The sequence below is a fragment of the Phragmites australis genome, chromosome 16 (genome assembly GCF_958298935.1).
Source record: "Phragmites australis chromosome 16, lpPhrAust1.1, whole genome shotgun sequence".
NCBI lineage: Eukaryota > Viridiplantae > Streptophyta > Magnoliopsida > Poales > Poaceae > Phragmites > Phragmites australis.
Window position 1 is genome coordinate 16,413,948 of NC_084936.1, and position 12,086 is coordinate 16,426,033.

The 12,086-nt window shown below is 45.6% G+C and overlaps 1 protein-coding gene and 1 long non-coding RNA gene across 2 annotated transcripts; both read left to right on the forward strand.

Moving 5' to 3' along the window:
• The first annotated feature begins 2,156 nt into the window (after nt 1–2,156).
• LOC133896076 (uncharacterized) lies at nt 2,157–2,762 on the forward strand. The gene is made up of 2 exons (XR_009905703.1): nt 2,157–2,223; nt 2,297–2,762. It is a non-coding gene; the product is annotated as an uncharacterized LOC133896076 (long non-coding RNA).
• Nucleotides 2,763–8,329: 5,567 nt separating this feature from the next.
• LOC133894914 (F-box protein At5g03100-like) lies at nt 8,330–11,344 on the forward strand. Its single transcript, XM_062335112.1, has 5 exons — nt 8,330–8,502; nt 8,929–9,072; nt 9,198–10,055; nt 10,143–10,292; nt 10,905–11,344. Exons 2-5 carry the CDS (start codon nt 8,968–8,970, stop codon nt 11,214–11,216), a joined length of 1,425 nt encoding a protein of 474 aa, XP_062191096.1. The 5' UTR covers nt 8,330–8,502; nt 8,929–8,967; the 3' UTR covers nt 11,217–11,344.
• The last annotated feature ends 742 nt before the right edge of the window (nt 11,345–12,086 follow it).

Here is a 12,086-nt window from a genome sequence, read left to right on the forward strand (position 1 = left end):
TCGAGGCCCGCACGACGGAGGACCCCGAGGTTGCGGCCCGTCGTTTCTACTTCGATCGGTCGCTGATAGCAGCACTGGTCGACCGTTGGAGGCCGGAGACACATACGTTCCACCTACCGTGCGGAGAGATGACCCCGACCCTGCAGGACGTCTCCTACCTCTTAGGCCTTCCTTGCGCGGGAGCTGCGGCTGGGGTGATCGATATGCAAGCTGATTGGATGAACGACATGCATCAGCGATTTGGGCCGGTGGAGCGAAAGGAGGATGCACCCCCGTACGTGCCTGAGTTCTTAGCCGATGCACGAGGGCCAACGAAGAAGTGGATCCTACAGTTCCAGGTATGGTAACATGCAACCTATCGATTTCTAACAAATTATGTCGTAATGATTATTTCTGACACCAGTCATATATGCAGCCGACGTACATCCACCCACAAGCCAACGCATACGCGGTCTCGAGACATTTGGAGACCTACCTCCTTTGGTTGTTTGGGTGGGTGATGTTCACTAGTGGCCAAGGCCACCTGGTTACGAGGACCCTTGTGCCGTACGCCCGGTCGATAGCGGACGCGCATGCAGAGGATGTACCGCAGTTCAGCTGGGCATCAGCTGTTCTTGCTGCGACGTATCGGGCGCTCTGCGACGCATGCATGAAGAAGGAGGCGCTAGCCACTTTTGCCGGGTGTCCACTTCTTCTTCAGCTATGGTCGTACGAGCATTTCGCCATAGGTAGGCCGGTGGTGGATCGCTCCCCGTACCCAGAGGAGTGGTACGGCGAGATGGAAGAGGAAGCGCCGACAATGGCCTCGCTGTGGTGTCGTCGACGGGTACGTAATTTACATTAACAATTTCGTTCGTACTATGTTGCTCTCTAAATATCTGTATTGATGTTCGTCACTCAGCCACACTGGGCCCACGAGCAGCCTCGCAGCGCGTACGAGCATTTTCGTACCCAGTTTGACAGGCTACGTCCTAACGATGTGGTATGGGAGCCATACAATGTTCGGGCCGTTCATACACGTGCAGGGTCGGGATTGTCACCCTTGTGCACCCATGACGAGGAGTACTGGCTCACCAAGGTGCCCCTTGTCTTCGACATCTACGTCGAAGAGTACTCACCGCAGCGCGTCATGCGGCAGTTTGGCCGTCACCAGGCATTCCCCCTCGTCCCCATCCGTACAGTCCCTTTGCACGTCCACAGGTACATTTGATAAATTTTAGTTTGAGCAACCTTCGTTTAGTTTGCCTTACATTTACTGTGGTTTCAATGTAGGTACACACGGAAAGGCCAGCCAGCTGGCCACCTCTGGGCGGACCGCTTGGCCCCTTACGTGGCAATATGGGCCCAAGTGCTACAGGACGTCGTTGATGAGGCGCGTCCCCACACCGAGGGAAACTTTAGGGAGTACCTACGGTGGTACATACCTCGTACGCGGACTCGTGTCACCTACACCCCTGATGATGTCCGGGGCCACGTCGCATCGACAACGGAGACATACTCGGTGCATTGGGACGAGGACGCCGCTTTAGTAGTAAGTAATTTTTTGAAGTCCGTACTACATATTGAATGAACATAACCGTATACTTTAATTGTTTACTATTGTTCGTATCCGCAGACAGATATCATTTATGATGTAAATAGGGATGCAGCTGCTGCCATGGACCGCGTCCGGCAAGGGCATCACCTAAGTGCGTCGGATGTTGCGAGCTTCATTAGACGGGTTTTCGATAAGACGACGCGCGCCCTGAAACTCACCTCCTGCCGATCTACCATAGATGCAGCAGGGCCGCCTCCCAGGACGAGTGGTGCACACGCCGAGTCGTCTCGGCCGTCAGACGTGCACCGACGTTCTTCAGTGTTGGCACCCACACGACCCCTCCTATCACGTCTTGGAGGGTCCGAGCAACATGGTACAAATTATACTTTTCAAAATTATTGATCAATATCCTGTACTTATTGTTATTAAACATTCATTAGGTCCGTCTGCACAAGTCTTGACGCAGCCTCGCAGATTGAGCCCTGTACGTCCACAGTCAGGTACTCCGGGAACCCTTCTTCCTAATTTCTAGTACTTTCAGCTAAATAAGTTAGAACTATGCTCAGGTTACTTCGGTGACGAGGCCGGTCCGTCTTCGGCGGCCCCACACCCTACCCCCCCTCCCCCCGCAACGTACTACGGCACGTCAGCGTGGCCTTCTTCTGCTGCACCGTCGTACCACGCAGGTACAATTATACATTTTTTACTACTACTTTCAATACCATATTGTTCGTATCTAACGTGATTATTTGTTCACAGGCCCCTCCAGCCAGTACACATGGACGTCTGCCGAGCCTTCACAGTCCTCCTACCCTAGTCAGGAGGATGAGGCTGGCCCCGACACCGCATACGACATCGTCCGTGACTTCTTCGGGGGCACACCTGACTACGACGTCCTTCAGCGGTCCCAGGTTTCCAGTGCACCGCTTCGGACCCAGCCCACGCATGACGAGCCCTCGACACCGGTGGTCCCTACTAGGCCTAGCAGACACGTCGGCCCACCTGACCCCCTCACCTACTCCAGGGGTCACGTGAGGGTTAACCAGCGGCATCGGGACCACGATGGGGCGCACGGACGACGGCAACGAGGGAGGCATGAGTAGCATTTTACATTTTTTGTAACTAACATATGCGTATTCGCTTCGTGATGTGCTCATATGTATTAAGACACGTTCACTTTGTATGGTCGACTTAGCATTTCGTAAATGCATTTCATATTCAGACACGTTCAATGAACAAGTGACCACACCACTAAACTTTAACCATGACTTGACAACACAATGTGACAACACTACCCAGCTTTTTCAAATCAGTAAATGACAACACGGGTATCAATAAACGTGGAATCTCTGACCATGGGCAACGACAAAACTGTCCTATTCTTCAAGATGGAATCCGATGCTCCTCCCGCCAGCTACGCCCATGCCCTAATTCCTTTCTTTAAGAGCGAATCCAATGCTCCTGCCTCCCCCAACTATAAGTAGCCAAACCTCCTTACGGAGAAGCATCGCTCATTTCTCATATCTCTCAAGTGCAATGTCTTCCTCAGCTCCATCGAGCCCACCAAAGAAACATTGGGGGACTACCGTACCTGAAGGTCTCGAACCACCAATGTGCTTCTGTGGTGACCTTTGTAAGCTCTGCGAGTCGCAGGACATCTCATACACCTATGGACTACGCTTCTTCATGTGTGCCAACTACGAGTATGACAAGCCTCGCAATGCAACAACTGGTTATCGACCGGTACGGTAACAGATGTCCGCTTCATCTCTTCCGATTACGCACCCTCTTTTACTAACCGCTCATCTTGTTCCACTTGTTCAGTCCCCTCCACCGCTCTGTGATTTTATTCAATGGCTCGATAATGAGCAAAATGACTCACAGAAGCTGTGGGTCGACATGAACATGAGGTGGAGAAGGGAAGCGTACGCACGTCGGGAGTACGAGCAACAGCAAGAGGAACTTCGTCTCAAGCGGGAGGAAGAAGAGCGCATGACGAAGGCGGCGCACGACCGTACCGTGGCTCAGGCTCGAGAGGCTGAGAGAGAAAGGAAGCGGGAGGTGGGGCCCGTCGGTCCTCAACCTGCACGGGAGTAAATCTGATTACGAGATAAAAGAAAAATAAGGCCGGCCTGAAGCTACAGTAATCAGCGGATAAGAAAAGAAGAAAAAAAAGAAGGAGATTTTGCATTTAAACCCTCGGATTTTTCAGTATTTAAGCGCATTTTTTTGGTTTTTCTTTTAGGTAGTTCTGAAAATTGCCCAAAAACCCTGTTTTTGCATAAAAAATCCCCCAGGATCCAAATTTAGTACTTATTTTAGTTTTTATGCAGTACTTAATTCCTTTATTATGTTTTCTATGCTTTTAATTATTGTTTTACTACTCAAAATTGCCTGTTATGCATTTAAATTCAGTAAAATTCACATAATAGCATAGAAAATATCGAAAATTGCAGCAATTCAATTTAGCAACATGATGCAACTTTACTAGTAGTAATGTTTGCGTTATTAAAAAAATGTAGATGGCCGGCATCACAAACAAGGAGTTCGCTAAGCTGAGTGCTGATGGCCGCAACTATCTCAATTGGGCATCGGATGTCCGGATCGTACTTGGAGCAAAGAGGCTCCGCGCTACAATTGGTCTGGGAACAAGAAGTGTAATAGTTCCCACGGAGGATGAGAATGATCAAGCACTTCATTTCCTCCGTCATCATCTCTCTCCCACTCTGAAGGATGAGTACATGGCAGTGACCAATGCTAAGGCACTATGGGACGCACTGAAAGAGCGTTTTGAGCGCCTTAAGTACACCATCAAGCCTCTAGCAGAGCAAGAATGGGTCCGGCTCCGTTTCTGTGACTTTAAGCATGTCAAAGAGTACAACTCCACGCTGCACCGTATATGCACACTACTGTGTCTCTGTGGGAAAGAGATCACAGAAGAGGAGAAAATTGAGAAAACTCTCTCCACTTTCCACCCTAATGCGGCAGAATCCGCACGCAATCACCGTCAATAAAATTACAAGAAGTATTCAGAATTGATTGATGTGTTGCAACTCAATGAAGTTCATGACGAAGTCATAAACAAGAACTTCTTATCCCAGCCGCAAGGAAGGAGTAGTGAACTAGAAGTCAATCAACTCTCTTTCAAAGCGCGCAAGATCTGCAATAAGAAGCGGGAGAAGGGAGGAAAGAAAGTGGTGACAGGCAAAGTCAAGCCTAGTGATAATAACGGCAAGACAAAGAAAGAAGTCAAGCCTTATGGTGAGCAAAACCAGACATGCTTTAAGTGCAGTGTTTGGGGCCATTAGTCCCGCATTCACAAAGCACCTAAGCATGTTGTGGAAGCATACCGGAAGAAGAAGAAGGATTAACCAGAAGCACACCTCACCATAGCAGTGGGGATGGAAGTGGACAAAGCACCAGTCTCTGAAGAGAAAGCATATCTCATGGAAGTTGATAACACTTCAGAACTGGTAGTCGAAGACCTCCCAATGGATAATGCAGAGGCCTCCACTTTGCCCTCTTCCACTGCTATAGTAGATGCTGAAATGAATGAAGCGGAAAACAAAGCCATTGAAGATGAAGTGGCCAGATGTTTCGCAGACTCTATCTAGAATTAGAGTAATTAGCCATTTATTTAGTTAGTTGCTGAATTTAGGAGGATTGAATAAATGTAAGCTCTAGAAGAGCGGAACTTAGCTGCAAATAATTTTTCGATAATATATATATAAAGTATTTAGTCTTTGTGCTGCTTTCTTGCATGTGAATGATTGAATGCTTTATTTATAGAATATGTGTGGCGCTCGCATGGAGGAAGTGTGTATTGTGGATAGTGGAACCACAAATACAATCTTAAGAGAAAAGAAGTATTTCCATTCTATCAGAAATAGCTCTGGAAAAGTGATGAATGTCACTGGTAGTGATAAATGCATAGTTGGATCTGGAAGAGCCACAGTCACACTACCTATGGGAACTACTTTGCACATTGAAGAAGCATTGCTGTACCCTGAATCTACAAGGAATCTCTTAAGTTTTTAAATACATTCGCGCTAACGGTTTCCATGTAGAAACTGGTGAAGAAAATGATAGGGAGTACCTATACATCACTAAGCGTGATAGTGAAGAAAGAATATTAGAAAAACTTCCCTCCATGAGCAGTGGCTTGTACTACACCCGTATTAGGGCACCTGAAGTGTTCACTACCTTAAAGACTGTATTCCGTAGTGCGAAATTATACTCTCTATGGCATGATAGATTAGGTCACCCTGGTCTTAGAATCATGAGGAGCATAATTACTAACTCACAAGGTCATGGCATAAATGTGAAGAATTTTCCGAATCATGAAGATTTTGTATGCCCTGCATGTGCTACCGGGAAATTAATAGTGAGACCATCTGTCTTGAAGGTACAGGATGAAATCCCTGCATTCCTGGACAGAATCCAGGGGGATATCTGTGGTCCTATTCAGCCGCTTTCTGGCCTGTTTCGGTACTTTATGGTGTTAATAGACGCGTCCTCGAAGTGGTCGCATGTATGTTTATTATCTACCCGTAACCACACCTTTGCAAAGTTGATCTCGCAGATCATACAAATCAGGAATAATTTTCCGAATCATCGAGTGAAGTTCATTAAAATGGACAACACTGGAGAATTTACTTCGAAAGTGTTCAATGATTATTGCACTAGCATGGGGATTAAAGTTGAACATTCTGTACCGCATGTCCACACCCAGATTGGACTAGCCGAAGCACTGATCAAGAGAATAAAGTTCATTGCTAGACCGTTGTTGCAGCACTGTAATTTGCCTGCTACATGTTGGGGATATGCAGTCTTGCATGCAGCTGCCCTCATTAATTACAGACCCTCATCCTACAACATCCATTCACATATGCAACTAGTGCAAGGGATGATCCCGAAGATTTCTCATTTACTCAAATTTTGGATGTATGGTTTATGTGCCAATACCGCCGCCACAGCGGACTGCTATGGGGCCTTTGCAGAAAGTTGGAATCTATGTCGGTTATGAGACTGCATCCATAATCCGATATATAGAACCAGCAACTGAAAATCTGCATACGGTCCGCTTCGCTGACTGCATTTTTGATGAAAATAATTTTCCGTCATTAGGGGAAGGAAATAAACCCTTAGATGAGAAATGCCGGGAAATTATATGGCAGGCTGAAGGAATTGCGGCACATGATCCTCGCACTAGTGAAGCAAATGATGAAGTACAGAAAATCATCGACTTACAGGAATTAGCAAACAATCGGCCTGATCATTTTTGTGATTTGAAGAGCGTGACTAAGTCGCATGTGCCTGCGCGCAATGCACCGGAGAGGGTGGAAGTACCAAAAGAAGGTACCCCTCATCTTGTCCTAGGAGCTCCGAAAAATAATAAAAGGACAAGAAATCTGGTTACTCAAGTCCCAAATAGCCAGAGACGTCCGGCGAAAGTGGGAAATGAGAGCTTACCACAGCCGATCACAAAAGTGCCCTAAAAGAAAAAGAAGGGGAGCCAGTTGAGACCTGGCGATGGTATGGAACCTCAGAAAGTAGGCATACCAGATTTGAATCTTCCCACGCAGGAAGAAACCAGCGAAAATGCGCGCGCTGAAATCGACGCTGGTAAACTAAAGGCCCTTGCCCCAAATCATGAAGAGCAAGATGAAGAAGCACCTGAAAGTGCAGCCTATGATGAAATAGCAATAAACTATGTGCAGGGGAATCCTGGAATAGAGCAACCATGATAGTTGACACATACTTCGCAAATAAAATTGCCACAGTCATAAATCATGACCCTGAGCCTGCATCGCTCGCTGAATGTAGAATAAGGTCGGATTGGAAAGACTGGCAGAAGGCAATAACAGCTGAACTGTTGTCCCTGAACAAAAGAGAGGTCTTTGGGCTAGTATACCGCACACCTCCTCACATCAAACCAATAGGATACAAGTGGGTTTTTGTTCGTAACGCAAGCGAGCACAATGGTAAGAGATATGGGTCACATGAAGGATGTCTTGAGTTCCATACGGTGAAAAAAAGAGGGGTAGGCAATACGAACGGTGAGAGAAAAATTTATCTCCCACGAGTAAGTTAACCGAGGAAGATAGTTGCGAGAATCTCTGACAATTTTTCGGTGACGGTTCGGAAACCGTGTGAGATGAGTATTTGTGCAGTAGTGTTTCGTTTATGCTCTATGGTAAATACTAGAAGACTGTCTTTAGTAATATATAATTTAGTGAACTTCTGAATGTTCTGACAAGAGCCGTGCATATTGTATAGCTTAATTTTGCTTCGGGCTACCATAAGATGTTACCAGAGCAAGCAAAGTAACCATTCGTTCAGTAGAAGATGGTACCAGAACAAGCAAAGTACCCCTTCGTTCAGTAAAATATCATAATCATACATAGAATTTTGGTATTAAATCGTCATAATTTACGGATGGTAGAGAAAAATTTTTCATACAAACAAACAAAAAAGGAAAAAGAGAAAGTTGTATGCACATCAGCTGTGTATAAATACGTACTTCCATGTTGTTCAAATCACACATATATAAATATATATAATTTGTTCCACAATTGTCACAAATTAACCGAATGGGTCTCGAGAAGGATGAAAACAGAGCAAAAAATACTACAAAGGGGAAGGGTCCAATCGATCCGTATCTTCAGAACGGTCCGCGGAGGAAGACGAACGACTCTTCACCAGTCCGTCGGCGGCCCGATCCAATTCGAATTCGGCCCGCCCGCGTGTGGCTGACTATAAAACGTGTTTGACCGCCCCTCCACAGTAAGTACATGCCCGTTTTCTACCGAATCGAATCCTCATAGCCAAACGCCCACCCCACCCGCACGACGACACCGACAATCGAAGCAAAGCGGCGCCGGCCGTCGCCGCCTACCTAGCGTTCCCCCGTCTCGCCCCGCTGGTTTTGCTCTCTCCGGCGGGCGGGATCTCCTCTGCAGCAGGTTCGGTTCCGACCCCCCCTCTCCGGCTGATTAAACAAAACCACTGGATCGGCTGGGATCACCCTTAATTGTTAGGGATCGATCGATCGCGTGTCCCTTTGCTTATTCTGTCTAATCGCTTGCCTCCGCTGAGTGGAAAAGCGGCCGCCGATTCACGAGATTGGAGACTCACGCGTCCTGGCTAGCTCTGTTCTGCTCCTACTGGATGGATGGAGGAATAGCTAGCACCAGTTATGAAGTAGTATTCAATTTTGTATTATTCATGGTTGTGTCAAGTAGAATTTGCACCTAAAAAGCACTTTGCATGCAGGATTAAAAAACATGGACGATTGCACACAACATGCTTAAATACTTATGGCCATGTGCTCTGTTCCTCTACTATTCCTTTGTCTATCCACTTATTGTTTAATTTCGATACCATGACAGGAAGTAGTATCATTGTCCAATTAATAGGACGGCTTTGAAATGACGAACAATCTAACAAGCCAAGAAACAAGATCTTGCCATGCTCGTGGTGAAGCAATCAGCAAGAATGGAAGACCAATCATTCGATTCGAAGAACTTCCACGGGTATGTTCAACTTTTCTGTTCATTTCATTTCCTTTTCTTTTCTTTTTGAGGGTTTTGTGCTTGGTATATATAGATAGGATTCCTAAACTTCGGATGGACCATTGGATGTGATATTATTGCTGCAGGACGTTCTGTACACAATTGTGTCGAAACTGCCACCAAAAGAGTTTGCGAGGACTAGTATTTTGTCAAGTGAGTGGAGATGCATGTGGTCAGCGTGTCCCAGATTAACATTCGATGGTGTTGCAGTGTGCAAATGCGACAGGGCTGAGTTGCACCAACACACTGAGAAATTCATCCATGAGGTTAATGCAGTTTTGCAGAAACATCATGGCATGGTGGTTGAGACATTGGAAGTCAGAATCGATTTTGTTGACAGCCTACTAGTGCATCACCTCAATGATTGGGTTGCTTTTGCTATGTCATCACGAACAAAGAACCTAACTTTGGATCTAAAGCCCAAAAAATTTTGGGAATACAACGACCGCTATGTGTTTCCTTTCAAACTTTTAGACAATGGAAGCATATCACGTCTACAGCATATGCAGCTTAGCTTTGTATCTCTGAAGCCACCTTCTCGGTTCAGAGGTTTCCCAAATCTAAGAAAGCTTCATATACAATCACTGCATGTCAGCAATAAGGATCTTGAACATGTGTTGTCCCATTGTTGTAATCTTGTGTGGCTACGGATAGACAGATGCGATCTCAATGATGAACTAACGGTGGATGGTTCGCTGTCCCATCTCCTGTACTTGCACGTTGAGTGCTGCAAATTAACCAAGATAAAATTCCATGCTGTGAGTCTAGCTACCTTTCAATACGAAGGAGCCTTTGTACCTATTGACCTCAGCCACTCTTCGAAGCTGCAAAATGCATATATACAATTGAATGAGGCAGTTTTTCAGCATGTTCTCACATCACTTCTCGTTGGGCTTCCGAACGTGCAAAATTTGACTTTGCGTATTCATTGGCAACATCTTGAGGTAGTCTCTTGTAAGATCCTTAAGGTTACGGTTTGACTACTTATCTAATCAACTCTATTCAGTGACCTTTTGTGTTTCCTCTTTCAGAAGCAATGGTTGTGGGATAATCCTAGGAAGTTTTCTCATCTCAGGCACTTGCAGTTATTCATGTTTTCACATCCAAAAGATGTTGACAAAGTTCTTTATTCAGTATCGTTTCTGAGGGCCACTCCTTTCATCGAAAAGTTGGAGGTCCATGTAAGTGACATATTACATTTTTTATGTATATTTGTTACGATATTCTTTTTTGCTTTTACTCGGATCTTGTTTCATATATCTGGAATTGCAAATAGCGTCCGTGGTACCATGGCCTAAGTTACACAAAGTTGTTATCATTTGTTGTGCATGTCTTTATTAGCCCGCTAACTCCTTATTTGTGTAAGAATCCATATCAGGACAATATGTTGGAATAATTATCCAAACACTACTCCCTAAAATGTTTTTAGACATTAAATTATTAAGTTATCTTCAATAGATACTTTAAAAATTCGTCCCCTATAACACTATTACAACATCCTCTAACATGGTAGTTGCTTGAGTTGTCCTTAATTTATGGCGTAGTGAAATGGTGAATGACATAACAGATGGACCTGATTGGTAATTGCTGAGTAGTATCACATGGTCAATTTACTATTCTTTCTTTAGTTTTCTGAACATCTAATTTCTTAGCATGCTTTCTAGGGAACACACATGTTTGCACGCACACAGCTAATTTCACATGGCCTAGGAACTCAAATGCATGTATTGATATATGTATATTATAGATAAATCAGTAAACCATGAATAACGCTATTCTGTTTACTCTTGCAGTTTACGGGCTTCCACTTATGGTTGGCAGATGTGGGTCCTCGCAGGCAGGACTTTGGGCATTGTAAATATAATTATTTGAAGAACATGTGCATTACAGGATTCAAAGCAGCAAGAGGACAAGTCGAATTTCTTTTACATGTCGTTGAAAATGCGCCTGCACTGGAGAATGTAACTATAAATACAAATCAACAGGCATCTAAGGAACGTTGGCCATATGGAGGCAGTGGACCACCCTTTGAGGAAGCTAAGCGGATTGCTATAACTAGCTTGAGTGTAGCACTCCCGCAAAATGTCAAGTTTTGTGTTATCTAGTTATTGTATAAGGTATGGGTAAAAAAGAAGTTGCCTCTGCCAAAACTTTCTAACAAAAGTAAAGTTTGTGTTGTTCAGTTCTTGTGTAAAGCAGGTGATCGGCAGGAAAATTGCTATTAGTGTGGCTATGTTCTTGTATTAACTTCTACAGCTTAGTTTTTGCTGGTGAAAGAAACTGTTTTCCATGAATAAGATGCGGCCAGAACTAGCTCGCTAGAGTGGCTAAAGCTCTTGCTAGAGTGGCTAAAGCTTATGGGAGAAGTGTAGAGGAAACGACTGCCTGGAGTGATTGTCAAAATCTGCTGCCCCTGGCACCGTGTGCCCATGATCTGTATTTATATTATTTTTCAGGAGTAAGTGTACAAGTATGCCCCTACGGGGGTTATGATATAAGTTTTCACTATACCATCGGGACCTAAGGCTAATATAGTAAAATAAACCCTAGGCCCGGATCAAAATATCGAATACTTTGATGATGTCCCCTAATCGCAGTGGTTACTATTGCGACAAGCGGCCACAGTATTTGGTCGATCGTCGGCTACGGTGCCAGTCTTGTCCGGCGTGCCAGGGCTACCACCATATGTACCGAGTGTCAGGGCGTCCACCACTTGCACCAGCGTTTCAGGGCGACCACCACTTGTACCAGCGTGTTAGGGTGGCCACCACTATACTGGCATTAAATGCCAATCACATTGTGGCCGATCACGTGGCCGGTGGGCACGTCCGGCTGGTCGCACAGGGGACCCTCCCACCCTCTCTCAAGCCTCCAGGGGTCCGGGGGGTCTCCGGATGCTTGGGTCTCCGTGGTTGCTCTGGAGCCTAAGGTTTCGTAGGGGTTCTGAGCCTGATGGTCTTTGGACTAGGCTAGAG